The sequence below is a fragment of the Anabrus simplex genome, chromosome 4, assembly GCF_040414725.1.
Source record: "Anabrus simplex isolate iqAnaSimp1 chromosome 4, ASM4041472v1, whole genome shotgun sequence".
NCBI lineage: Eukaryota > Metazoa > Arthropoda > Insecta > Orthoptera > Tettigoniidae > Anabrus > Anabrus simplex.
The window spans coordinates 212,875,374-212,902,604 of record NC_090268.1 but is presented as its reverse complement, the minus strand read 5'-3'; the positions used below and the strand labels follow the sequence as shown (position 1 = coordinate 212,902,604).

The window sequence follows — 27,231 nt, the reverse complement described above, 5'->3', positions numbered from 1 at the left end:
TGTTATTTAATTGTGCATTGGAGAAGGTTATGCGTGAATGGAACAAGAAATGCCAACGAACTATCAAGATCGGTAGAAATATTAAACTCAACCGCCTTGCTTTTGCAGACGATTTAGCATTACTTGCAAATACAATAGAAGAGGCTAAATTTCAAATTGGACAACTGGAAATTATAGCCCAAAAAAATGGGATTACAAATTTCATTTGAAAAAACAGAAATGATGCCAACTTTTAAAGTTGATTTACCAGTTATTCAACTGAACAGTAATAATGAGATTAAAATTGTTCAGAAATTCAAATATCTTGGGGAAATAATAACATGGAACACAAATGAAAAAGAAGCAATAGAACACAGAACAACTGAATTTAAACACACACAAAGACTTACCTGACCAACCTATTAAAAAAAGAAAAACTCTTTCGATAAATACTAAGCTGAAAAACTATAATTCCATACTTAAACTAGAGGCAACGTATGCTAGTGTAACTTTTTTCAAATTAAATGTAAAATCTACGACAGACAAATTACAGGAAACTGATAGAAGAATTCTTAGAACAATTATTAATAAAAAACACCAAGTTGATGGACAGTGGAGATTGTTGCCTAACAACATTGTCTATCGTGAATGTGAATCAATAATATCTACAATGCGCAAAAGAAGTATTTCCTTTTTCTGTCACATATCAAGATTACCAGACACCAGGATATTGAAACAATTATTTCATTACTTTTTGAAAAATAAAATCAATAATAATTGGTTCAAAGAAGTTCAGGATGATTTGGAAGAATTGGGTATAACTGGGCAACAAATCAAAGACAGAAAAGAGAAGAAGATTTGGAAGAACAAAAACATAAGTCTCAAACTAAAAACAGTTGAACGGAAACAATATACTATATCGGACACACAAAGGGCTTCTAGGTCGGAGAGGATGAAAAAGTTCTGGGAGAAGAAAAAGAAGAAATTAACTCGTATGTATTGATTTAAGTGCTCCAATGTGGGCGTAAAATATGTAAATAATACGAATAAGAATACAAATAATAATAATACTTTCATGACATAACCTCACACACAACGTGATCGTATCGTAATAATAATGCAAATACTAACTGGATGTAACACTTCACAGCCATTCATACAAGTAATAATAATAATCCTAAAATAATGATGATAAAAATAATAATAATAATAATAAATTTGCTCACTTCAAGCATTGATATCGGAATTAGAAAGATGTTTTTGAAGACTTTCGTGTGGAGCGTGGCATTGTATGGAAGTGAAACATGGACAATAACTAGCTCAGAAAGAAAGAGAATAGAAGCTTTTGAAATGTGGTGTTACAGAAGAATGCTGAAGGTGAGATGGATAGATCGAATCACGAATGCAGAGATACTGAATCGAATTGGTGAGAGGAGATGGATTTGGCTAAATTGGATGAGAAGAAGAGATAGAATGATAGGACACATCTTAAGACACCCAGGACTTGTTCAGTTAGTTTTTGAAGGAAGTGCAGGTGGTAAGAACGGTAGGGGTAGACCAAGGTATGAATATGACAGGCAGATTCGAGCAGATGTAGGATGCAATAGTTCCGTAGAAATGAAAAGATTAGCACAGGATAGGGTGACGTGGAGAGCTGCATCAAACCAGTCTATGGACTGATGACTCAAACAACAACATTAATAATAATAATAATAATAATAATAATAATAATAATTCGAGCTTGATATCTACGTTAGTTACCCATGGGTGAGAGAGTATTGTTTTCAAGTTATAACTGTTTATCACACTTGCATCTAGGCAATAATTCGCTTGAAAGTTGCCATTGTTTGACCAGCATGTGGGAAACTGTCATCACTCAGGATCAAATTCAAGACTGATTTTGCATAGTTATTGTTGGGTGATGTCTTGTACAGAATTAAGTTGCGTGCTAGTAAGGCAGTGCATTTGGATTCGATGCAGACAAGACCTAATCCGCCTTGCAAGGTTCCTCGGTATAGTTGCGTTCTTGCTATTCTGTAGGGTTGTCCTTTCCAAAAATAATACCCCATGCTCAACGTCATTTGCTTCAAAATAACTGTGGGTACTGGAAGAATTTGAACGAGGTACTACAATTTACTGAGTATAAAGGTGTTAATAACCCATTCCTTTTGTATTACGTTAGATGTTGGAGGTGGTATGCATTTATTGCTGTCCACACTACGTGTAGCTGTCTGCTCCAATTCTCCGTGATCATAGCTTGGAAGTTGTTGCATAAAGTAATGCCCTAGTATTTTGACCCTGTCGATGGTGAGTATCCCTGTTGTTACTTGTGGCCAGGCGCCAAACGGCGACCGTGCCGATTTTCGTACCTTTAATTGGGCACTAGAGTGTAGTTCATAAGTATGGATGATGTTTTTTAGTGTGTTGATCTGGGGTGTGTTACTTAGTATAACGGAGACGTCATCTGCATACACTTGTGCACTGATCTTCGACTGTCGTAGTTGTATTCCTGGAAGTTGAATCCACAGTTGTCTTATAAAGGGTTTGATGCTTAGTGCAAATAAAATGGTTGACAGCGGACATCCTTGTCGTATGGACTTTTAATTTGTATCGGTTTAGTTAGGTACCATTTACTTGTATTCTGGAAGTAGCTCCTTGATACAGACTTTGCAGTGTGGCTGTTGGTCTGTGGGGGAAGGCGAATTTATGGAGTACTGCACACAAGTATTTATTTGAAACTCTATCAAATGCCTGTGCGAAGTCTAAGTTGAGAAGCTCTGCTTGTGTTGTAGGTTCTATGCTCATGTTTAAGATGAAATTCCGTAGATTGTTAAGCCCAGTGACAATGTTAGTTTTTTCCATGACGCAGTATTGCTCAGGACCCAAAGTGTTCGGCAGTAGTGCTTTGATGCGCGTAGTTAATATTTTTGTAAGAAGCTTATAATCTGTATTTATTAAGGTGAGTGGTCTGTAGTTGGATAGGGATTTAGGGAATTTAATTTTTGGCAACGTGATGACAATTTTGTGTGCTAATTCCAGACACTGAATATCTCTCTTAAACAGTTCCTGAAAAAGTGAGAGCAAATCAGTTTTCAGTATCATAGTACTGTTTATAAAATTCAAATTCTGGACCAGGGGATTTATTTCTCATGGCTGAGACTATTATGTGCCGCAATTCTTCTTCTGTGATATCAGCTTCTAAATACTCCGCGTCTTGGAGGCTAAGGTGTAGCTTGATAGTGTTGAGAAATGGAGAAGCGTCAGCTGTGGGCAACTAGTTTTTTCTGGACAAAGATTGTTGTATAGTGGGTAGTGACTTCGCGAAGGATTTTTGTTGCTCCACGGACAATCCCACTTGCTGTTTGTAACTGAACAATGAATTTCTTTTTATGGCAGTTGTCATCTTTGGCGATGTAGTAAAGAGTTGTGCGTTCTTCATCGGTGATCGAAGGGTGTGGGTTCGGATTTCAATACCTTCTAGTATCTGTTGCTGTTTTATGCAGATGAAATGTTTGTTTTCTGTTAGTCACTGATGAACAAAGTGGCCTTGTTGTTGTAGTCGATTGTAATTGTGTAAGGCTTCTTGGTAGAACTGCGATGTGTATCGTAGTTCTTCTGACTTGGTGTATGATAAGTTGCAGAAAAACTGACGTATACCGGGTTTTGCTGCTTGGGTCCACCACTGCAAGTGTGCTGGGTAGTAGTTTTTCCACCTGGTTTTGGGTAAATTCTTCCATTGCTTCTGACGAGGTAAGAGGTCTTTTATTCAGTTTCCAGTTACCTCTTCCCATTAATGGGACTGACGTGTGAGATTTTAGTGCGAGGACGATGGTATGATGGTCAGTAAAAGGAACAGGAAGAACAATGATAATATGAGTACTGGAGTGTAAAGTCATCCAGTCTGGATGCAGAAGTGGGTCTATGGAATATAAATTCGACGTAGTCTTTGTGTTCGTATTCCCATGTGTCTACCATAAATTACGCAAGCGTTTGACTATTTCAGATAGTGTTGGAGACAAGTTGGGTGTTCGTCCTCGTTGATCTTTCAGGTATAACACACAGTTGAAATCACCACCTAATACTACATTGGTTCCACAAATAAAATGGATTGTTACTTCCCCCATAAAAAATTTCTCTCTCTCCGATTTTGTGAGTCTGAGGGACTGTAGACGTTGATGTAGACTGTTATCACTAGAGACGAGAATTATAGGCACTAAAAACAGTTAAAATAGGCAGGTATATAGGCTCTTAAATTAGCCAAAATAGCATGAAAATAGGCAGTAGCGTGTAAAATAGGCAACAAAATAGGCATGAAAAAATACTTATAGTTTAATAACACACTCAATTAATATAAAAGGAATTTACAATAAGCAACTTTTCAATGTTTTCCAGTAATAATCTTGTTCTCCTGTTGGGCAGACTGTTTTGTACTGAGAGAAAGATCTCTCAACATCACAGAAAGTGATTGTGTAAAACTTCAATGAAGCCACTTCATCTGGTTTTACTTTGCTACATCTACCTCACCCTGACTACTTTTACCGTCGCTTCCCATCGTGGATTCTGCTGCAGGACTCTTATGGAACTTTTTGCTGACAGCGGCTACCTTCCCAGAGGTTCAGTCAAAACTTCTTCTGACTTCTTCCACATCCCTAAATAACACCACCAGGGGAAAGCCACTCTTCTCCAACTCGGTGATTTCTTCCAGCAGCTTGTTGAAATTTGAAGATGTTCCAGTGCACAGGTCTATACAAAATTGTTGTTGGTCACTGTTCACAGTGGACAGGTAGAAAAGCTGCAATGACACACCTTTCTGTACTAGTGTCTCCGGGAGATAGTAGGTTCGAATCCCACTATTGGCAGCCCTGAAAATGGTTTTCCGTAGTTTCCAATTTTCACACCAGGCAAATGCTGGGGCTGTACCTTAATTAAGGCCATGGCCGCTTCCTTCCAACTCCTAGGCCTTTCCTATCCCATCGTCGCCATAAGACCTATCTGTGTCGGTGCGACGTAAAGCCCTTAGCAAAAAAAAAAATGTACTAGTGTCAAATGCGTCACTGTATTTCTATGTTCATCTATATGGTATCTTTTCACATTTGATCTGAAAAATAATAAAATTGTCTTAAATTACAATGTTCCTATATCTTAAATTTCTACAGGTGGGCTAATTGGTAATAATGCTTAGTATAATCATACATTTGTTTCATAAAAAGAAGCTTGCTTGCTTGTTGTTTTAAGAGGCCTAACATCGAAGGTCATCGGCCCTCATAAAAAGAAGACTATTAGAGGTGATATTTCTAGAAGTACAAAACTTTAAAGAAAGAACAAGAGAATTCATAATTTACATGGAAATATGTCCTCAAAAATGTTGAATTATAATCTGCAGTTTCCTGTCGAGTTCACTGGGTGAAAAAATAATAAAAATGTCGTGAAACGATACCTGAGTAGCGTAGAGGAGAGATCCTTCCTATATGCTTGTGAGGGACTCACCAAGTTGCTCCTAAAAGTATTCTTATTTATATAGAAGAATTAAAACGGAGGCACTGTAAATCTCAGATTTGTGAACATTTTATATGTTGCTATCGCCGTCTGGTCAGCCAGGTCAACTGTCATGAGGACTATTTTCTGTTGCCAGCAATAGATCGTGCATCATGTGTGCCCATGAGACTGCCACCCTTGTTGAAAATTAGAAAACCGCATGATTTAAAACTGTCGTGGCATGCGCCCATAACCTTACTTTTGTCACAACTTAGCAAGACTCTAGATGGGATACTAGAGCTTACGCACCCCAGACTCTCTTTGCTTGCTCCCCCAGTACAACGGTTAATAACCGGACTTCACCAGTCCAGACCAAGGGTCTTTTCACTGGCCTGATCTTGTAAAGATAGTTTTTGCAGCCTTGTAAAACACCCTGTGACATTGTCCAAGCCATTCTGTATGTCTAGCCTCTGTGACGTCATCCTAGCAGCACTACATTCGATCTTCCACCTATGTTTCGCGAAAGCTTAGCGGAAGTTCATTAGAGCCTACACATAGCGCTGGTGAAAGTTGCTCACTATTTTTTTTTAAATTCCACGAACCTGCTACGCAGGCGCAGCAGGGGGAGAGGTGATACTCCCACGTGGCGCGTCCCAGGTGGTGGATAGGGGTGTCCTAACCGGCTTGCCGGCGGACTTGAGGGAAATAAAATACCTCTCGCGGACCAAACACACACCCCCTGTGGCTAGGGGAGGCAGACGAATTATACACCCACTGTATCCCCTGCCTGTCGTGCGAGGTGACTAAAAGGGGCGACCAAGGGATGACTGGATTAGAACCATGAAACTACTTTCGATTAGTACCATCACGCGCGGAACACCATCGGTCGCTTTTACTTGCGAGTAGTACCACTCTGTTAGGTACTCCATATTTTTGTGATTCGTAGCACTCGAGTGGGGTTCAGTGTGGGTTTCCAGTACCCGTGAGTCGTGCCCGTGTGTGCAACACCACAGGTCTGGGCGTTGCCTGTGAGTTGTACCCGTGTGAGCGACACCACGCGTCTGGGCATAGCCTGTGAGTTGTACCACTATACGAGCGACACCGTAGGTCTGCGTTGCCAGTGATTAGTACCCACTATGTGAGGAACACCACGGGAATGCCGGCGCCCGTGATTAGTACACCTAGGTGAGGAACCTCATCGGTTTGCGTTGGCTATGAGTGGCGCCATTTTGTGAGAAACACCATAGGTCTGCGTTACCTTTACGATGTACAATACTTGGGAGTAGTACCTTAATGTTTGGAACAGCGTGAGTTTACGCTACCTTTGATTATTACCGCAGCTTGAGAAATACCATGGTTCTACTTTACTCGCGACATATACCATTCTGAGGGGCCTTAGACATGGATTTTGGACCCCTTTAGACATCAAGCATCCTCGATTCAGGATTGTGCTTCATTAGTGGGCCCTTGGTCAGTAATGAATTATCTATGATCTTTTTTGAGTTGAATCCACTCTTTTTTTGTTTGCTCGTTTTTTGTTCTTTTTTTGTTTTTGATTCGTGTCCATCCATTCCTTCTTCATGACGATTTTTTTTATTTTGGTCAGTGGATGATTTTGATTTTTTTGTTGTCACATCATTTCGTACCATTAGGGGCCGATGACCTCGATGTTAGGCCCCTTTCAACAACAAGCATCATCATCATCATCATCATTTTAAAAAAATTAAATTTCAGTTGTAGTCCACTTGTGGTGTAGTAGTTAGCTTGATTAGCCGCCATCCATGGAGGCCCAGATTCGATTCCTGGCTCTGCCACGAAATTTGAAAAGTGGCACAAGGGGTAGAACAGGGTCCACTCAGCCTTGGGAGGTCATGTGAGTAGAGGTGCGTTCGATTCCCACCTCAGCCATCGTCAAAGTAGTTTTGTGTGGTTTCCCACTTCTCATTCAGAGAAATGCCGGGATGTTACTTATGATAACTTAAGGGCACGGCCACTTCCTTCCCTCTTCCTTGCTTGTCCATTCCAATCTTCCCATGCCTTCACAAGGCCCCTGTTCAGCATAGGTGAGGCTGTCTGGGCGAGGTACTAGTCATCCTCTCAAAGTCTCATGCTCTAGGGCACAGCTTTTGAGACAGTAGAGGTGGGGTCCTTTGCTGAGTCCGAGGTAAAAACCTACCCTGGAGGGTAAACAGATTAAGAAAGGAAGGAAGACAATATTTCAGTTGTAAATCTCTATTTTCACAGGAAATGAATCAGAGTTCAAAATACCGATTTTTAATTTTCATCCACTGTGTGACAGGAGACCACAGGCATTTTAACTCCTCGTTCAATAATAATTGATTATTTAAATGTTAGCAATATAAGTTATTGAAAGTTCACGACTAATACAGCAATGCAACAAAACAACTTTCCACAATACATAATTAAATTGGCCTATAAATGCTACAATGAAATGCGATCGTAGTTCAGTCACCAAAAAAGAAAAAGATAAAAGGAACAAATGAACTTACCACCTTACAGCAAGCTTGGCAGAAGACTACTGTTCCGTCTGTAGTGAAATTGGGATCCCCAGTGATCTACCTCTTCAGCCAGTAGGACTTCGACGATTTTTCTTTGCAATTACAATTTTTGACAATGGGATGGGAAAGGCCTAGGTGTGGGAAGGAAATGACCGTGGCCGTAATTAAGGTACGTCCCAAGCATTTTCCTGGTGTGAAAATGGGAAACCACGGAAAATCATCGTCAGGGCTGCCGACAGTGGAGCTTGAACCCACTATCTCCCGGATGCAAGCTCATAGCTGCGCACCCCTATGCGCACAGCCAACTCGCCCAGTGGATTTTCTTTGGGTATTGCCACAGACACACTACTACTTCACAGTAAATCACAGCACGTTCTGAAGATAAAGCATACGCGTACAACAGTTCACATCGAGGAGGAGGAGTAAAGGATATGGGTTGTGCAACGTAGTTCAGCGTTGATTGGTTCTTCCATATGCATTAAAAGGTTGGAGAGGTTGAAGGCTTTGAGGTCAAATTGTTCCTTGTTTCTCATGATGGAAACTTCTCAGTATAGTTGGGTACAAAACGTGACAACCTTGCCTCACACCACTACCTTCCAGTGGCAGCCCGGTGTCTATTAGGGGTCGCGGCTGTGAGCTTGCATCCGGGAGATCATGGGTTCGAGCCCCACGGTCGGCAGCCCTGAAGATGGTTTTCCGTGGTTTCCCATTTTCACACCAGGCAAATGCTGGGGCTGTACCTTAAGGCCACAGCCGCTTCCTTCCAACTCCTAGGCCTTTCCTGTCCCATCGTCGCCATAAGACCTATCTGTGTCGGTGCGGCGTAAAGCAACTAGAAAAAAAAAAGTCTATTAGGGGCCCATAGGATTTACTACGTCTGCCGTAGTCAGAGTTTCCAAATCGCCTACCTCATTAGCACCAAACGAGCCATAGCAGGAATAAAACATTTGTATGTAATTTATTCTTTTCGCTGTAAACTAAATTATTATTATTGTAGCTCAGGAATTTAGACATGAAAAAAAATGTTAATATTGTACTGTAGCGATCTAAAGTAGGTTGTGAGGTAACGAAGAGAGACCCCTGAATACTAAAAGGTGAACTTAAGACGACCCATAAAACTGGACTGTCTCGGTGATAGTGTGACGGGCTAGTAAGTAACCCGAAGTCGGGAGGTGCCGTGGGTTCAAATCCCACCGGCTGTTCTTGAAATGATTTCTGTAGTTTTCCATTTCACGTAAATGCCGGAGCATTATAAGGCTGAAATAGCCACATGAATAATAATAATAATAATAATAATAATAATAATAATAATAATAAAATAATTTCCTGTTGTTGTTGCTATTATCATATAATTAACAGAATGAATGTTCAAATTACCCAATTGTATCCCACCAATAGGCTGCACAGTTTGTAATGTAAACCATTTTGAAAAGTGAAAATACAAGTAATAATGTATTCATACTGAATGAGGAGACAACTGAATTATTATTTACTATTCATAATTAGTATAATTATTGGCTCCTCCGTGGCTCAGACGATAGATTCTGACAGTTAAGGGTAATGAATGTACTTTAAGGCGTTAACTCCCACTTTAGGGTGTTTTGCAAACAATAAAAAGCTTCAAATAGGTTGGATTATTGTTATTTATTTACTTTATTATCCATAAATATTTGTAAAAAGGAAAAAAGTACATTTTATTTGATGTGTGGGTCCCCAGAAAAACAAATTATTATTATTATTATTATTATTATTATTATTATTATTATTATTATTATCATCAAATACATCGCAGTTTGGAACAGGTGGCAATGGTCACTTACATTAGCGTGATAGTAAAGTAAAAACATAATTACACTACTACTACTACTACTACTACTACTACTACTACAAGAGTACAACAAGCAATTCCATGGAAAGAAAATATTACAAGAAATACTACTAGTTTAACATTCTAAACCCAGTATCATCATATACATAACCATTAATCCATTAAATTCTTATTAAAATCTTACCTTAATCTTCCTCGTCGTCGTCCTCCTCCTCAGAACCAGAAGAATCTGTTAGCTTTGTACAAATCCTATCATTGTCAAAAATGGACTGGATGCTCTTGTAGCTATTTTCTACACGTGGCTGACGTAATTTTCCCACTTCTCAGGTGTCACGAGTATAGAGGCTTCCTTCAGTGATTGAATAATTTCTTCCAGTGGTTTCTTTCTTAGATTTTCTGATGCGGTCCTCCTTTTTATCTCCACCCACATCATCTCAATGGGATTAAAAATGTAGTGGTATGGCGGTATGCACAAGACTGTGTGCCCATAACTGGCTGCCAATTGGTCTACAACATACTTCTTTTTTCTTTCTCCAATAGGCGGGTTCTCCGTAATACTTTCGAGGAACAGGATGAGGGACAGGAATATTTTCAACGATCATATATTGAAGGATTCGATCTTTTATCCAGAATTGATTGCGTTTACAGCTGTGGTAGGAGGCATTATCCATAACTATTACAGATGCTCCTTCTAAGTGTCATAGTATCTTCTCTTCAAACCAGTTTTCAAAGATTTCCGATTTCATACTGCCATGGTAATATGCGGAAGCATCTGCCATTTTAGTATGTGTAACTAGAAGAGCATCACTAATAAAACCAAACCGTCCACCGCAGTGAACAATACGATTCTATCGCCTTTGTTGAATGGGGTTCTTACAGCACAATTGTCAGAATCATCTGTCCAGTTCTTTAATCTGCAACAGTTACTGTTACTGTCGAACCATGTTTCGTCTAGGTATACGTCACCATAACCTTGGGCCCAAAGATCTTGAAGATACCTGTACCGTCAAGCAATTATTTCAGGTGTTTCAGCTTTTAGCACTTTTTAGGTACAGACAGGTATTTAAACCCCATACTTTTCAGAAGACGACAAGGTGTCTTCGCTCCATACGGAAACTGATAATCTGTCCCAGCTGTCTTCTGTTTCATTGATTCTGTTAGGTCGCCTATTGTTGGAGATTCACCGTCCCTATAATACACAAAAACTGTTCGACGAAGCAGGTCCCGAGTGAAATCGTCTATTTTATCAAATTTAAATTTCTGCTTCCGAACTTTCTTTTCAGTGGGGGTTACATAGGTGTTGGCATCACTGATTTTAACTATTTTTTTCACCGTAGTAACACAGATTCCTGTCGCTTCCGATGCTAAATTATTAAATTTTTACCAAGTATAACACCACCATTTCCTAAAACACCTCGTAAGAAATTTTTAATGTTACTCACCAACATCACGGTTTGTTTTCGTAATTTAACACCTCTGCCAATCACAGTTTTGTCACTTTTAGTTGGAGTTCTTGGTGAGGAAGGGAAAGAATAAGAAGAAGGTCCAGGCAGCTGATTAAATTCTGCTTCGTTACACTGTGATTCTGGATTTACCCACGGCCGGAAGAATACCGACATATTACTGCTCTTGCACTAAACTGATAGTTATAATTATAAGGATTACAAATATCAGTTATTTCATATTTTACTATTAATAATGCTCACTAGGTCACTGCACTGCACTCGGCATGAAGAAAGAGTCAAGACTGAAGAGAGTGCTTTGGCAACCTCTCCATACCAAGCAAGGATCACATGAAGCTCATTAACTCAGCAGGGTGCAGGGTGGTATTTACAGCTGGCTTCCAGGTCGCTTCCAAGAACTGAGGTCGTCATTTTTTGTCTCTAACTATAACTATTTCTGGTGACTTCCGAGAATTCCCATTTTTGTTCCTGGTGTAAACAGATCTTGAGAAATGAGAAGATAATTCTGTTGAGCTCATCAGTTACAATATAATGCACTGGATGAAAACCGGCTTCTTTAAAATAGATTAAAAAGGCATCAAATAGGCAAATCTACTCAAAATAGGCACAAACCCTTGAAATAGGCATTTATAGGCACAATAAAACCAACGAAATCTAGCTTAAAGAACCCCAAAACGGATTTATATCTCAAAAGCCTATGTTTCTGAATACAGGAATAAAATAGGCAAATAGGAAAATTCCCGTATCTAGTTATCACATAAGGCTGAAATGACTCGACCACTGGGGTTCTCTATGAACTCGGTCATTGTTAATCCTGGTCGGTAAATGGTCATTGTTCCCTTTGGGACATGCCCTATGTTTACAAAATACTCATATGGATGGAGGATATACAAATTTGTTGAACAAACCTCTTGTAAGAAAAGTATGTCTGCCATTCTTGGTTATAAACTTCTTAAGGAGGGTCAACTTGCAAGGATTGGTTATTCCGTTTATATTAGCTGTAGCAATAGTGCGCGAGGGCATAAGTATGTACAGTGGTAGATATACTCCCCACTGTAGCAAGAGATGATGATTTCAGGTTATCATGACTGGGATATAACACATAGAGCTCGTGGTTTATAGCATTTAAAAATCAGACATTTAGCATTTTTATTTTCAAATTTAGCATTTTTTAGCATCTATACTTCTCGAATTTAGTGTTTTATAGCAAATTTGTTAAAAATAGGCATAATTTATGAAATTGCACACAACAGTTGGGAGTAAAATCATACTGTTTAATCACAAATTGCTCGTCATGCAGTTCTGAATACACTATGGAAAATAAGACAAACATCCGCATAAGATTGCAAGAAATATTAATAATGCATAAACACAATTTCAAAGTGAAAAATACTATTCTGAACGTATTCATCTATCACAGTACAGCAGACCTGCAAGGAAGAGGAATTTTAATGATGATTGAAGTGCAACATGCCAATTGTTTGAATGGTGTCCTCCTTCAGTCTGCCTATGTACTTGCTAAAAAACACTCTACATCGACACTGTTAGTAGGGGCCCAAATGCACTGCATTGCTGCTGAGGCAAAGGAAGGAAACTTTAACTTAAGTGTCATCAACATTTGAAGAGTGTCAGTGTTTTTGTCCATTCTAATGTTCTGCAGCATCTGTTGGTGATATGCCTCGCAGCCCTCGACAAACTGATCAGCAGTGACACTTCTAAAAAATTGCAACCTATGCTTCAAAGACACAAGTGATTTGGGTTCTAGAGCACTGTTTTGTCCTGCAACTGCAGGATTAAATAAATTGCAAACTTCTTTGAAAAACACGTTAGTATCACTGACGCCCATGTGCTTCAAGAGCATAGTTACGCATTTAAGCATACACTGCTTAAATTGCACCTTAATTTCCTCTTTCTTCGTATTGTTTCTGAAACTCTTCAGCAGGTTACTTGTTTCCAACGGAAACCATCCGTCAGCACACCTCTTCAATTCTGCACAAATAGTGGTAAGATCATCCCACAGCTTGTGAGCATACACGTTGGACCGTCCCTCCAGTACTGTGAGTGCTGCATTAATTTTTACAGATATCTGTGAAACAAACTTTATGTGAACTTTCAGCAACGGAAGCATATCCTGATCTGTAAACATACCCAACACTGAATTGCCACTGCTATTTAGGAAATTCTCATCAAGAGAGCTAAAGAACTCTACCAGGGGTGTGAAGTACTTGTCAGGATACTGGACTGAGCGAAACCAAGAGTTCCATCAGGTGATGACAGGAGCTGGGAACAACAGTGCAATCAAATCAGGGAAATTATCTTGCAAAAATTTAGATAGGAGTTCTTCAACTTCCTGCAGTGGAGAAAAGCCATCTTAAGTTTTGAAACTAAATTGTTCAACTGTGACAGTTCCTTGAGAATAACATCCTCCACAAGATGCAACTTATGTGCAAAGCACTGAAAGTGAAGAAGATGGTCCCCAATAATTGTCTGTAATGCCTGGAAACATGTACCCATGTATCTGGCAGAGTCTGACACTAAACCTAGCACGTTTTCATAATCAATAGTCTTTGAGAGCATCAATGATGGCTCGGCTGCATGATGTCCCGTTGGCAGCATCCAAAAATGAACAGCTTGCCAAATAAACTTGTTGTTCTGCAGTTGGCGTGATTGTCCTGCATAGAATAGCAAAGACACATCTGCCTCGGCTGTCCGACGTCTCATCTGAGATTACTATGATGGGCTTCCCGTCCAATGCAGCATTCACCTCTGCCCTTGCTGAATCTCCGCAACGTGGAACATAATCTCTTCTAAGGGTTCTGACTTGAGGCAGATCTCCTAATCCTGGGACGTACCTATGGGGCCAATAACATTTCATTAAACATGCTAATAATAATAATAATTAATAATAATAATAATAATAATAATAATAATAATAATAAAGTTTAGAGGTAAGGACAAATACTTGAAAGATTTGGTGTAGTGCTGGCATAGCGAATCACTGAATGAGCTTTTCCCTATAAACTTCCATTTATGTACATGAAAACAAGCTAAAATTCCACATGAAATCATCATATTCAGAAACGTGCATCTACGTGGTTTTTGCTACAAAGTTTATGTAACCTAAAATTCAACAAGGCCGTATAGCAATCGTAATACTTCAAAACAACCATCCATGTGGTTCTCTTGGGGGGAGATGAATATAGGCTATGAATATTCCGCAGTCAGGTAGGCTATACCACTCAAGATGGTGTAATGTGTTTTAAACACAAATATAAATAATGTCCAAAAATATGTCTGAAATCGACACTTACTTTTCAGGGTAGTCTCGGAAAGCAGGATGGTCCAGCTTGTGGATGGGGATATTAGTCTGCAGGCACATCTTCACAGCATCCTCAATGAAGTTTGTTTCTCGGTTTTTGCTCGTTTTGCCTTTCTATCCATTTCTACTATTGTGGCTTGCCGCTTGATGCCATGCTGTTCACATGCTGGTTGAGATAAAAATCGCTCCTTTAGTAGCACATGGTTTTTGCTCTTGCAGTGTTTATCCAAAACATCTTTCTTCTTCCATTCAAGTCTTTGATTGCAAAGTCGGCACATCAATATATCTGCATCGCTTAGATAAAAATGTGTAACTCTCGGCACGCTGTTTGATCGTGACTTCGTTTCTACCCATGGCTAACAGACAATAAATCGCTACCATACTTTAATACAGAACTACTACTCAGCACCTATGTCAAGAATAACCAACTATGATCAAGAGTCAACACAAAGTGAATGAACGCGTGTGCATGAAGGTGATACCTGGGTTCCCTAGTGCTGAATCGGTAGACCTCTTTTATCTTCGAGATTTGTACTGGCAACCTTTGGAACACAAACTATGAATCGAGTAGGCATCGCTGCGTGTACTGCATTAAGCTGTGTGATTGGTGGTTCTTTGCATCACTCTTTGTCCGTTGAAAGATAGTCCACACATCGAAAGATTTACGGCGCCTTAATAATTCTTTTCACTGAAATAAATAACCATGTATATCTTATTTTTAAGAAAAATGCATCTTTTTAAAAAGATGTGTGTTCATTTCGGATAAAACTGAGAATTTTGCATCTATTTCACATAAATTGTATAATTTTGCATTTTGAACCAATTTTGCATTTTATCACTAATTCAAAATAGCTAAAAGCCACTTGCAGGGGTCATATAAGGTGAAGGCACATACATTGACAAAATTTCAACATATTTTGCATTTATCGCAAATGCTAAAAACCACAAACTCTACATATGGGGGTAGGGTGTCCCTATTAAAGCATCTGTGATGTGAGCGGTTTTCATAAATTGTAATTTAGTTCCTTCAGTACAGATATTAACTGTGTTTCGAACATCTGTAGGGAGTCTATTCGATGGTTCGCCCTCAGAACTGAGAAAATCGGGCCTTGTCTGGGCGCTGTGTTCATGTGGCAAAGATAGTTCATTATTCTACATACTTCTTCACCATTGGCATCTTGTAGTTGGGCCTGATCACAGGTCCCAGTCTTTTGGGTTTTCAGTCTAGAGTCCTTGGTACTGTTTGTAGTCTGTGACGTTTTACGTGTTTTAGTGTGTTTCTTGGGGTGTCGTGTCAAACTTTCTGGAGCTGATGACGTATCAGAGTCCTCGGCTGAGCAACTGGTCATCATTTCTTGAATGTCTTTTTCAGACAGTGTCGGTTTCTTACGGTTGGCAATTTGGCTCTTGTCTGTGCTGCTAGTTATGGGCAAGTTTGTTCCTGATGAGCTAAGAACCTGTTGTTCACTTGCTACGTCATCTGGTGTAGTGTTTTCCTGCACGGGCACGGAAGCGGCTGGTACACTCGACTGGCCTTGGCCTTCGTCGCTAGTAGGGTTTGCCTGCCTTGCTAGGGACGGGTACTCCACATTGTACTGTTGTTGCTGTACCACTGGCGTGCTTACAGCTGGCTGTTCGCCTGTCTCTGTGCGGATATTTTCTAAACGTGTCATTGTTCTGTAGCGACACGGACAATCAATTCTGAGATGGTCACTAGAATTACAAACAGGGCAGGTTTTCTTGACCGTCATATACAACTTGTCCCTTAAACCCTTTTATGACGATAAAGGATGGAATTTGATTTTGGAGATCTATTTGTATTTGCCTTATCCCGTTTGCAACTGGTAATTTATAATAATGTGACCAGTATTAATTTGTAATCGATTTAACGGTACCATATTTTGCGAAGTATGTCCGAATTCTTTCATTTGGTACTTCCGGGAAAATGTTGAATAGTCTTACTCTTGTTGCCTCAATGCCAGCTGCTGTAATTTCGACTGGGATGCGTTCGCCAGTAAATAGTGTGGTACTGTTTTGTCCAGAAAAGTTATTCAATAGCCTATCAAAAATGTTGCGTAAAATTACTTTTATGTAAACAGAATTCGTTGAGGCGTCTGGCTGCAGGGCTTCCAATTGATACACGGTGAATTTCAATATGTCTGCTAGCCATGTGTGGATTTCAGCGGCTGAAGGTCGAGTTGTATTTCGTTGGAAGGAGCACTTCAAGGTGTTTTTCCTGGTATGTTGCATGTTTCTTTCTTGTGTTTCCGTTATTACTGATACATAAACACAGCACTTTAAAAGTGAACGATTTACTGTCAGTTAATTCCACTAAACACGTTCTGTAAGCGAGTGAGCTGTATCGGACAACCTTCTCCAGCCAGGGCTTGGACAGAATTATTTAGGTAAGAAATCATTATCATGACGATAATGAGATTTTTAATAGACATATTTTATGGTGTTTTGCTGTGTTAATGAGGCAAACAGTAGGGAATCTTTACATTTTACAAAGACTACTCTGTGTCCTCAGAAGAGAAACTATTAATGATGAGAGTACAAATTTGAGAAAACAAAACGGATTACAGCGAACAGAGCTACTTACTTCGTGCTCACATTACTGGATGGTACACTCAGTGAGTTATGTATTATAATCATGTTGTTGGCTTTATGTCCCACTAACCACTTTTACGGTTTTCTGAGACGCTGAGGTGCCAGAATTCAGTCCTGCAGAGTTTCTTTTACATGGCAGTAAATGTACCGACACGAATGTATATGAGCACCTTCAAATACCACCAGTCTGGGCCAGGATCGAACCTGCCAAGTTGGGGTCAGAAGCCCAGCGCCTCAACCATCTGAACCACTCAGCCCAGCTTGTCAGATATTGATTATCTATGCACATCCGTTACTTCTTCTTAAAAAAAAATTGTCTCCTTAACCTTCTTTATACTCTTTCCATCTCTTCTTGCTGCCCCATTTTTAGACTCTCTCTTCTTTTCCAACTTGATTCCTCCTGGCTTTATTTTTGTTTTGTTTTACTTGATTTTGCTTTTCTTCTATATTACTCTTGTCTCTCTGATTAGTCTGATGAGCGTGTATTGTCTGTTTTCTCACAGATGTGACAAAATTTGAGCAGCTGCTGTTTTGGGACAAAATTTGAGCAGCTGCTGCATTCCCCCCACCCTCACATCTAGGTCTTGTCTTATGCCAATCCTATGAGGAAGGATGTATTCATTGTTGCATATTTCTGTGTTTATTGGTAGAGAGAGAGAGAGAGAGAGAGAGAGAGAGAGAATGTGTGCGTGCATGCGCGTGCAAATGAGAGTGTGTTGGAACAAACACAAAACCTGATTCTCCAGGTCAGAGGAATTAACCAGATGTGATTAAAATCCCTGACCTGGACGGAAATCAAACGCAGGACCTTCTGAATGGTAGCCCTTGACACTAACCCTTCAGTTAAGAAGCTGGACCAAACATGGAGCAAATATGGTGACAGAATTCCTTTTTGGAAGTTAGTAGCTCTTTGTGAGCCATCTTGCAATGAAGGACAGTATCGTAGAGAAATGATCAGGTCCAGCTGCTTGGCTGAATGGTCAGCGTAGTGGTCTTGGGTTCAGAAGGCCCCGGGTTTCATTCTTGACCTTATCGGATGTTTCAGCTGCAGTTAGTTCATTCCTGTAGCTCCTGGGCTGTTGTGTGTGATAGTCCTAAGAAACATTTTAATTTACATATTATTACTACAGTCAATAAGTTCTTGGACTGGCACCTACAGTGTAGGCAACGTAATATACACTTACGTACTGCAGTTAGTAAGTTCGTGGACTAGCACCTGCACTATAGGAACTCAGTGTACAGTACATTTACATACTGCATTCAATAAGTTTGTGGACTAGCACCTACAGTGTAGGCAATGCAGCTTATAATTGCATAATAGTGTCGATAATTTCTTGGACTTGCGCCACCTAGTCTTTTGATGTGACTTTCTGTGACTTTCCCATCATGGTGATACGGCTGATTTTGCCTTCATCTCAAATGTTTTGTTAGCAGATTTGCCTAGTTTTGGCTGAACTTCAAATTTGCCCATTGCTTAAACTAGGACATTCTCAAGTTCCGCTGCTTACACTGAACTACCTTTCAAAATGGAGACTATAGTTCCGTTTACACCAATGCGCTGTAGTGTACCACAGGGACACTAGGTGGCCAGTCCACAAATTTAATGACTGTACTACGTATAACACATTACCATAGAAACCTGCAACATCATTCCAGATAGTGTTTGCGTCAGGAAAGGTATACGGCCATAAAACTAAGCTTAATTTTTGTTAATTTCATTTCATGATCATTGGGAAAATGGCCAGGAAAGAAGAAGCAATGATCAACTTGTTTAAAGTCTTTCAACATTGTTAGAAAAGTCTTAGTTGCTGGAGTTTACCTCTTTGACATGTCAAAATTCCAATGGATATCATGGCTGTTCATATGGATGTGAGAGCATCAACCTAAATAATGTGATTTGTTGCAGATTGTTACGTCTGCTCACTACATGCTGTCAGACCTGTACATACCTGCAGACACAGATCCTGCCTCGCCTAACTTGAGTGCTCAGCTGGATGAAGAGTCTAGCTTGGATAATCATTCAGACTATGATGAAGAAGAGGGAGAAGGCACTGGAACTGTTCCTCTCAACAGCGTGGATGTCAAGTCACTGTGCCTGTCTACAGCTACCCCTGCTAGTGATTTCACTCCACCTCCTCCATTGGGTGGAGGAGTAGAGCAGCGCTGTAAGCTGGCTCTGAAGCATGTTGCTGCAGGGTTACACTGCCTACAGTTCTTCAGCACCAACAGTGAGGAACAGCAAAAGAATGGACAACCACCAGATTTCATGGTATGTGTTTTCATTCTATTGGTTGAAATAAATCTTCACTTCTGTCCCTCATGTCCCAGACCTCCCAAGCTTGGCCGTGGATCAGCAACCTCCATTTTTATCCTCCTTCCACCACTCCTCTAAATATTCTCTCCATGTTGTCTTCTTAATGTGGTCCTCTGATCCCTTCCTCGGTCTTGCTCTCAATCTCTTTCCCTCCATTTTCTACTCCTTAATCACCTGTGGGTTTCTCTCTTCATCCATTTCAGATTCTCAAACCACCTTAGGCAAACTCTCCGGATTTATCTCTCACTTGTTCTTTATCCAGCTTCTCCCTGATTTCATTGTTTCTGATTTTCTCTCTCTCTCTTGGAATTTTACCTTTCGTATTTCTGAGGAACTTTATTTCTGCTGCCTGGATTCTGCTCTTCTCCGTGGAGGTCGTCCAGGCCACATAGGTTGGTATTGACACAAAATAATCCCTGTAAAGGGTTTTTCTTGTAGTTATTTGGGGATGTCTTCTTTCCATACAAAATCTCTTTCCCTTCGGTAAAAACCATTTTCTTGTTGGATTCCCTGACTTATTTCTCTCTTGATTGTCCCGTCACTTCTTCCCAAATACTTAAAATGTTCAACCACTTCCAGTGTCTCTGCCATGAATATGATCAATCCATTCTTACATCCCCTTGTCATGACCAGGGTTTTACTTTATTTTTCTGCTTATTCTGAGGTCCCACTCCTCCAAAGTCGTATTCCAACTCAAAATGACACTCATCCTCTTCCATATCCATGATTTTTATTTTGCCATTTTTATTTTTATTTTTTATTTTAGAGGTAAAGTCTGGCATACGAGTCATTGTTACACCAGAGATGCCTTTTTATATTTCCCAGACTCTTCTCAGAATTGCAACTTTGGAGGATCAACAATGTGATTTTCTTCTTCTCTTTGTATGAAATGAAGTAAAATAAAGAGAAAACATGTATTTTCTTCCATTATAGCAACCAACTCATGTTGCAATACTAGAAAATTTGTTGAGTAAATACTTGAACAACATTTGCTATGCTGATGATACCATGCTACATGCTATAAGCCGTATGGATCTGCAGTTGTTAGATCAAATCAGAGCTTCAAGCAAAGATCATGGTTTGGATCTCAACATCAAGAAAAGCATGTACTTAGTTACTTATAGAATTACAACCCACAGGCACGGTTGTATAAAGACATCTGACCATAGATCTATTTAGAACCTAGTTCTGAAAATGAAGCGACATTACGACTTTGTTGCGTTGTACAAAACTGAACTCGGTTTACACATGTGTAGTTCAAATGTGATCGGAGTTCAGAAAAGTGGACATTTCAATGCCCAAAACAAATGAAATATGTAATAGCTTTGCCCGTTGGATAATACTTAAACGGTGGAATTAACTTGGCCGTGACTGTCAACAAATGAAATACGAAGTTGTCTTGCCTCGTGACGATCAATAATTTCTTTTGTATCTTCCTGACCACCACATTTTTTATATCCCTTTTTTTCTTATTTTACTAGTCCTATTATCAGTATGTTTCTCTGTCATTACCCGTATGATTTCTTGAATTCTTGCATCCTGTTCTAAGGATACTACATTAATAGTCCCAATTCTTATATTTTTCTTTGAACAGATTTGTCTATTATTGGAGCCATTTTGGCCGTCATATCTGACAGATCTGCACAAAGGCTTTGTCACTTTTGGTATTGGTTTTACATTCGATCCGAGGCTCGTTTGATTGTTGAAAGTGATATAATACGCTACCACTGGCCTGCTAGGCCTGTCATGGATCTTTGCGTTAATATTTTGTAATACACTAGCTGGTCGGTGCCTGACATGCATTTCTTCATGTCGGTAAGGCTTATGGTTTACCTGCCAATACTCATGAGGCTCAATGGAGTCGCCACGTGGATGGTATAACAAAAGAGATAGTCACAGGTTTACCAGATACGGTTGGAACTTACAACAGAAATCCATAATTGATTATATAATCTTCCTGTATGGATGCGAAACTTGGACCATAAAAGCTAAAGACAGGAACCGAATCAACGCCTTTGAAATGTGGTATTGGAGAAGGATGTTGCGAATACCGTGGACAGCCAGGCGAACAAATGATTGTCTTCCGGGAAATTGGAATACAAGAAAGTTTATGCCAAGTTGTGTACCAGAGAATCCTGCAATTCTTTGGTCACATTACGAGAAGAGAGGATGACAACCTGGAAAAATGAATTGTCCAAGGAAAAGTTTCTGATACAAGGACGGATCGCAAAAAGATGGGTTGATCAAGTAAGAGAGATCATGGGCTTACCATGGAGAGTTACTGTCCGGAAAATGCGAGTATGTACAGAATGGTATCAGCTTATAAAAGAAACAACAAAGTCCTTGGGTCACGATACTCAGTCATGAGTGGAATGACTGGAGAGAGAGAGAGAGAGAATAACTGAAGAAATCAGAAGATGCTCGACAGACGTGAAAGTGATACCAAGCATTAATCTTGACGGTGACCACAGACTATTGGTTGAGACAATGATGAAATTCAGAAGGGGTAAATATGGGTGGAAAAGACAGGCAAAAATCAAATGCGGGAAATTAAAAGATAAAGAAATTCAAGAGATATATAGGGAAAAGATTAAAACTTAGCTTCCTAAAGATGAGAGGAAGGATGTTGAGGAAGAATTGAAAGGGGTCAAACAGGCTTTAGTCAGAGCAGCAGAAGAAACGTGTGGAAGGACATCAACAAAAGTCAGACACAAAGAAACTCCACGGTGGAATGAGAGAATTGTGATAGTCGAGAATAAGAAGAAGAATGCGTGGAGAGAGTGGTTCAGAAACAGAATGGAACATAATAGAGACAAATGGAAATGACTGAGCAGAGCAGCAAGGAAAATGATAGCATTGGCTAAAAAGATGTCCTGGGAAAATTTTACAAAAGCGATAGAAGACAAGAATGACAAGAAAATATTATACCGCATATTAGGTAACAGAAGGAAGCAAAAAGAACATACATCAAAAGTCATCAACAAAGATGGAAAACCTGTTCAGGAAGAAAAAGAAGTTTTGAAAGTATGGAAAGAATACTTCCAGAATCTATCTGAAGGACAAAATGAAACAAATGAACCCAAGGAAATAGATGAAGATAAAATAAATATCACCATTACAGTGAAAGGGACGAACAAATGATCGGATGAAATAGGAAGAGAAGTTCTAGAAATGTAGGATGTAGAAAAAGCTGTATTAGAAATGAAAAATGCCAAACCTCCTGGAATAGGTGACATCACATTGGAAATGATTAAAGCTGCAGGACCTATTGTAATGCAGTGGCTGTATAGAATAATGAAGATAGTATGGACTGACAGAGATTCCTGATGATTGGACAAGGGCAGTTATTGTACCTATTTTTAAAAAAGGTAGTAAGGCACTTTCTGAGAACTACAGAGGAATAACATTACTGTATCTTTGCATGAAGATTTATGAAAAGATTATCTTACAAAAAATCAAGAACAAAATAGATTCACAATTAAGTGAAGAACAACAAGGATTTAGACCTGGAAGATAAACTATTGATGCCATATTTACAGTTAGGCAAAGAGTAGAAAAGAAATGGGAATTTGGGAAAGACATCGCAGTTGCATTCATAGATATACAAAAGGCTTATTTATTTATTTATTTATCTATCTATCTATCTATCTATCTATCTATCACAGCGAGAAGCCAAATTGTACAGTTAGAAGAGAAGAGATATGTCAAGGGCTGAATAGAATGGAATTGTCAAGAGAAATGCAATACAGAATTAGAAACATGTATAACAAATGTCTGAACTGTGTTATAATAGGTGGCAAAAAATCAGATTGGTGTAGAACAGACAGAGGAGTTTGACAAGGAAGTGTACTTTCACCAGTGCTCTTTAATATATTGATGGACAACATTATGAGGAAAGTTCGCCAAGGTCAACAGCAAATGATACAAAAGTCATAGCATATGCAGATGATGTAATGATATGGGAAGAAAATGAACAAAAATTGGAATAACAACTGCAGAGGGTAATTGAAGAAACAGGCATGGAAATAAGTTTAACGAAAAGTGAGCTAATGAAATTCAGTAGAGAAAACAAAAAAAATGAAGGATGTTTGTTAGGTGTAATGGAAACATTCTTAGTAGATGCTTTTAAATATCTAGGAAGTAAGCTAACTGGGAAAGAAAATACCAAGGAAGAAATTTCGGAGAGGATAGGAAATTACTCAAAATTTTATTACTGTGTATCAGACATAATTAGAAATTGGAAAGTACCTACCAGAGCAAAAATCATGATATATAAATCATATTATTTTCCAATATTGACCTATGGATCAGAATTTTGGACTTGGACAAGAAGAGATCTGAGTAGGTTACAAGCGACAGAGATGCGCTTTCTGCGAGGGATCTTGGGGTAAAACAAGGAGGGACAAGATAAGAAATGAAACCATACAAAACGCGCTACAGATCAACCCTCTAAAAGAAACTATGGAGAGGAATAGGCTGAAATAATTTGGCCAAGTCAAAAGAATAGGACAAGAAAGATTATCAAGAAGAGCTCTGGAATGGACAGAATGTGGAAAAAGACCAATTGGAAGACCACAAACAAGATGGAGGGATCAGGTGGAGGACGACGTAAATCGGAGAGAACACAGTGGCAGACAGTGATGAATGATACAATTTGGCAAAAAAGAGAAGATTGGAAGAGGCTCTGTGAATGACCTGCATAAGCAGAATTGTATCAGGAGGAGAAGGAGAAGAAGAAGAAGAAGAAGAAGAAGGAGAAGATCATGAATAATATTGTAAACATGCTTCGTTTTGTAAACTTGAAATATAATTAAAATAATTAATGGAGTAGTATTATAAAACTAAGTATTAGCAGCATGTTTGTATTGCAGTGCGTTATTGTTTATATGGTATTCACGTAACCTCACTTTTAAAAAGAGAATCCAGCAATCTTTAACAATACTATTTACCTGCTAGCATTTGACATATTTATAACTCGCCTAGCTATTATTAAGGTATTCTTATGCAGGTAAGATACAAGGAAATGCTTCTTCAAGGTTTCAGGTCTAGTTCAATGTTTAATATGAATGATGATGATGATGATGATGATGATGATGATGATGATGATCTAAGTTCAAGGAGATTAACCAACGAATATTTGGCAGTTAAATCCGAACTTAGATCAAGAAGATATGATCTTAGATTAGCGTTTATACAACGAAAAATCGAAGTTCAACTTGACTAGCGACCAATTTTCTTCATTAAAGTGAGATCAAATGTTTAATAGAACTGGACCTAAGTAGACATCTGGTTGGAACAAGACAAATTCAAAGAGTAAATTACACTATATCTGACTCGTCCGAAAAGGGGCCCAAAGTGGGATTTTTCATTTTTGAGTTTTTTGTGGTTCTAAAGTTGGCGTGAAATACTGAGAGCATTTTAAAAAGGAGTTAATGTTGCTAGGTGCAATTCTACAGAAGATATTAATTATTGGCTGTTGATATTAAGAAAACTGTGTTTTGAGAAAAATTCAGTTACAGCTTTCAGTAATTTTTTTAAAATTGTTGTACAAAGTTTTCATGACATCGAGTGGTGAAGACTGAAACTACTGTATAGCTTAGTTCGTTAACAAGACCCATTGGTAGCGCAAGATGTCAAAACATATAAATGCAATTTTTACACCTCAGACAATTTTGTTCCGGTCTGCTGTAAAATTTCCATTGCCGACTTTGGGTCCCTTTCCATGCAACAGGTCACATCTACTTGGAAAGTCATTGAAATGAGCAATGGGACCAACAGAACGAGATCAGATAAAGCAGGATCCACCTGTACACGAAAATGAGGTATTTGCTCTGTTGTAGGGACATATCAGTTGATATGAAAAATAGAATAAATACTAGTGAGTTCCTGTGTTTTTGTACAGAATTGTGTCCCTAGACATTGACCAAAACATTGGAGAAGATGATTGAAACCTGTGAAATATAGAGTTATATATGGCTACTTAAAGGTCATTGGTTAAGTATGTAACTAACAAAAACTTATTGAGCTGAACGAATAATGAGAAAAAAGCCCATACCATCAAACAAAAGAAGCTAGACTACTTGCGGCATATTCTTAGGAATGAAGGAAAGAACTCAGTACTGCAGCTCGTCATACAAGGGAAGAGAGGTGCAGGATGTCAACAGATCTCCTGGTTGAGGAACCTAAGAGACTGTTTCTAGATATCTTCAACAGAACTGTTTTGGCTGAAATTACCATGATGATAGTCAACATCTGGAATGCATAAGACACTAGGAGAAACTCAGTAGAGTGACTCTCATCTTATGTCTAGTTTTCTTCAGATTGAGCTTCTACACAAGTAAACAAACTCCAGAGAGTATGACGGTTCTGTGACAGATGACGTTGGTGATTGTACGAAAGAGATCAGGAAAGGTGTTTTGTTGAGATGTGCAGCCATGAGAGAACTGAAGAGAATGTTACAAATCACAAAGCACTAACCATGATCACAAAGAAATGATTAGTCAAGTCACTTGTTTTTTATTATTTTTTCTACAACATTCACTCTGATAGTAATTTGTTCATGTGTCAAAAGTGAATGTTACTGCAGTTTTAACTTCCTGATATCCAAAATTACTGTGCTATTGACATTAGGAATAAAACTGTAATATATTTATGCTGTAAAAAAATAATAAATCATCAAATGTTTACTCGTATTTTAAATTTTTAGTGCATAGTTTAGTATTTTTGTAGTCTATTTTAGATGCCCAACTCTTGAAGGGCTTAGTGGAAAAAGGGGATATCCCTCCAAAGTGTACTTTTGAGATATTTAGCATTTTATTAGATTGCCTGTAACTTAATCAAAACGACAAGAATCAGAAAATGTTTTAAGGATTGAGTTATGTAGGTACTGTATTATCTTCCTGCAAATGAATACCTTGATTTTTATTGTAAAATATGTTCACTTGACTTCTGACATGTAGATAATATTGTAGACAAACACAGATTTTCAAATGCAACAGAGAAAAAAATAACTCTAAATAACCTCATGAACATTCAACACCCTAAATAGCATCAAGGTAATTAGTTTCTTCTATTTCATTTCCATTATCTGATTTTAAATTCTGATAATAGCCATGGTGAACGGGAGGTACAAACTTCAACCTGGACATTATATCACGCAGTTTAGTCACTTTGATGGACCTGCCATTAGTACTTTGGTTCCAGAACAGTGTCGTTTTATTTTCTGTGTCCTTCCCTTACCTTTCAGCAGACTTATAGTGGCCTATATCGCTGTATGTGAACCGTACATGTACTTTATGCCCTCCCTGGAACCTCAGAACAGATGCCTGTCAGAAGTCCACGCTTATGCCAGAAGGGGTTTTGTTTATTTTTGTTAGCTTTTTTGTTGTTGTTCTTCTTCTTCTTTCCCTTTGTGCCGTTAGGCATCGGGACATTTCAGCCATTTACTAAAGTTTCTTCTGTCGTGCGCCATTCTCTGAACCTCACCCAGGGTCTTCCCTCGCTTCCTGATCAGTCCCAAGATTTACTCCTCCCATTCAATCCGTGGCCTCCCTCGTGTTCTTCTTCCTGTTGGTCTGGCTCGCCACACCTGCTTTGCTTTCCTTTCATCTTCCATTCTTTCTAAGTGACCAATCCAGCCCAATCCTCTCCTCTCAATGACATCTATTATTGGCTCCTGCTGAAGCTCATCTTTTACTGTGGTGCTTCTAATATGGTCTCTTCAA

The 27,231-nt window shown here is 39.0% G+C and overlaps 1 protein-coding gene across 1 annotated transcript in view; it reads left to right on the top strand.

Annotated features, from left to right (window-relative positions):
* The window catches only part of LOC136871771 (erythroid differentiation-related factor 1), a 317,742-nt gene that overhangs the window by 184,635 nt on the left and 105,876 nt on the right, over window positions 1-27,231 (top strand). Inside the window, exon 10 of the mRNA XM_067145342.2 lies at window positions 19,100-19,462. Coding sequence (XP_067001443.2) covers window positions 19,100-19,462 — 363 coding nt within the window. The remainder of the gene's footprint in view (window positions 1-19,099; window positions 19,463-27,231) is intronic.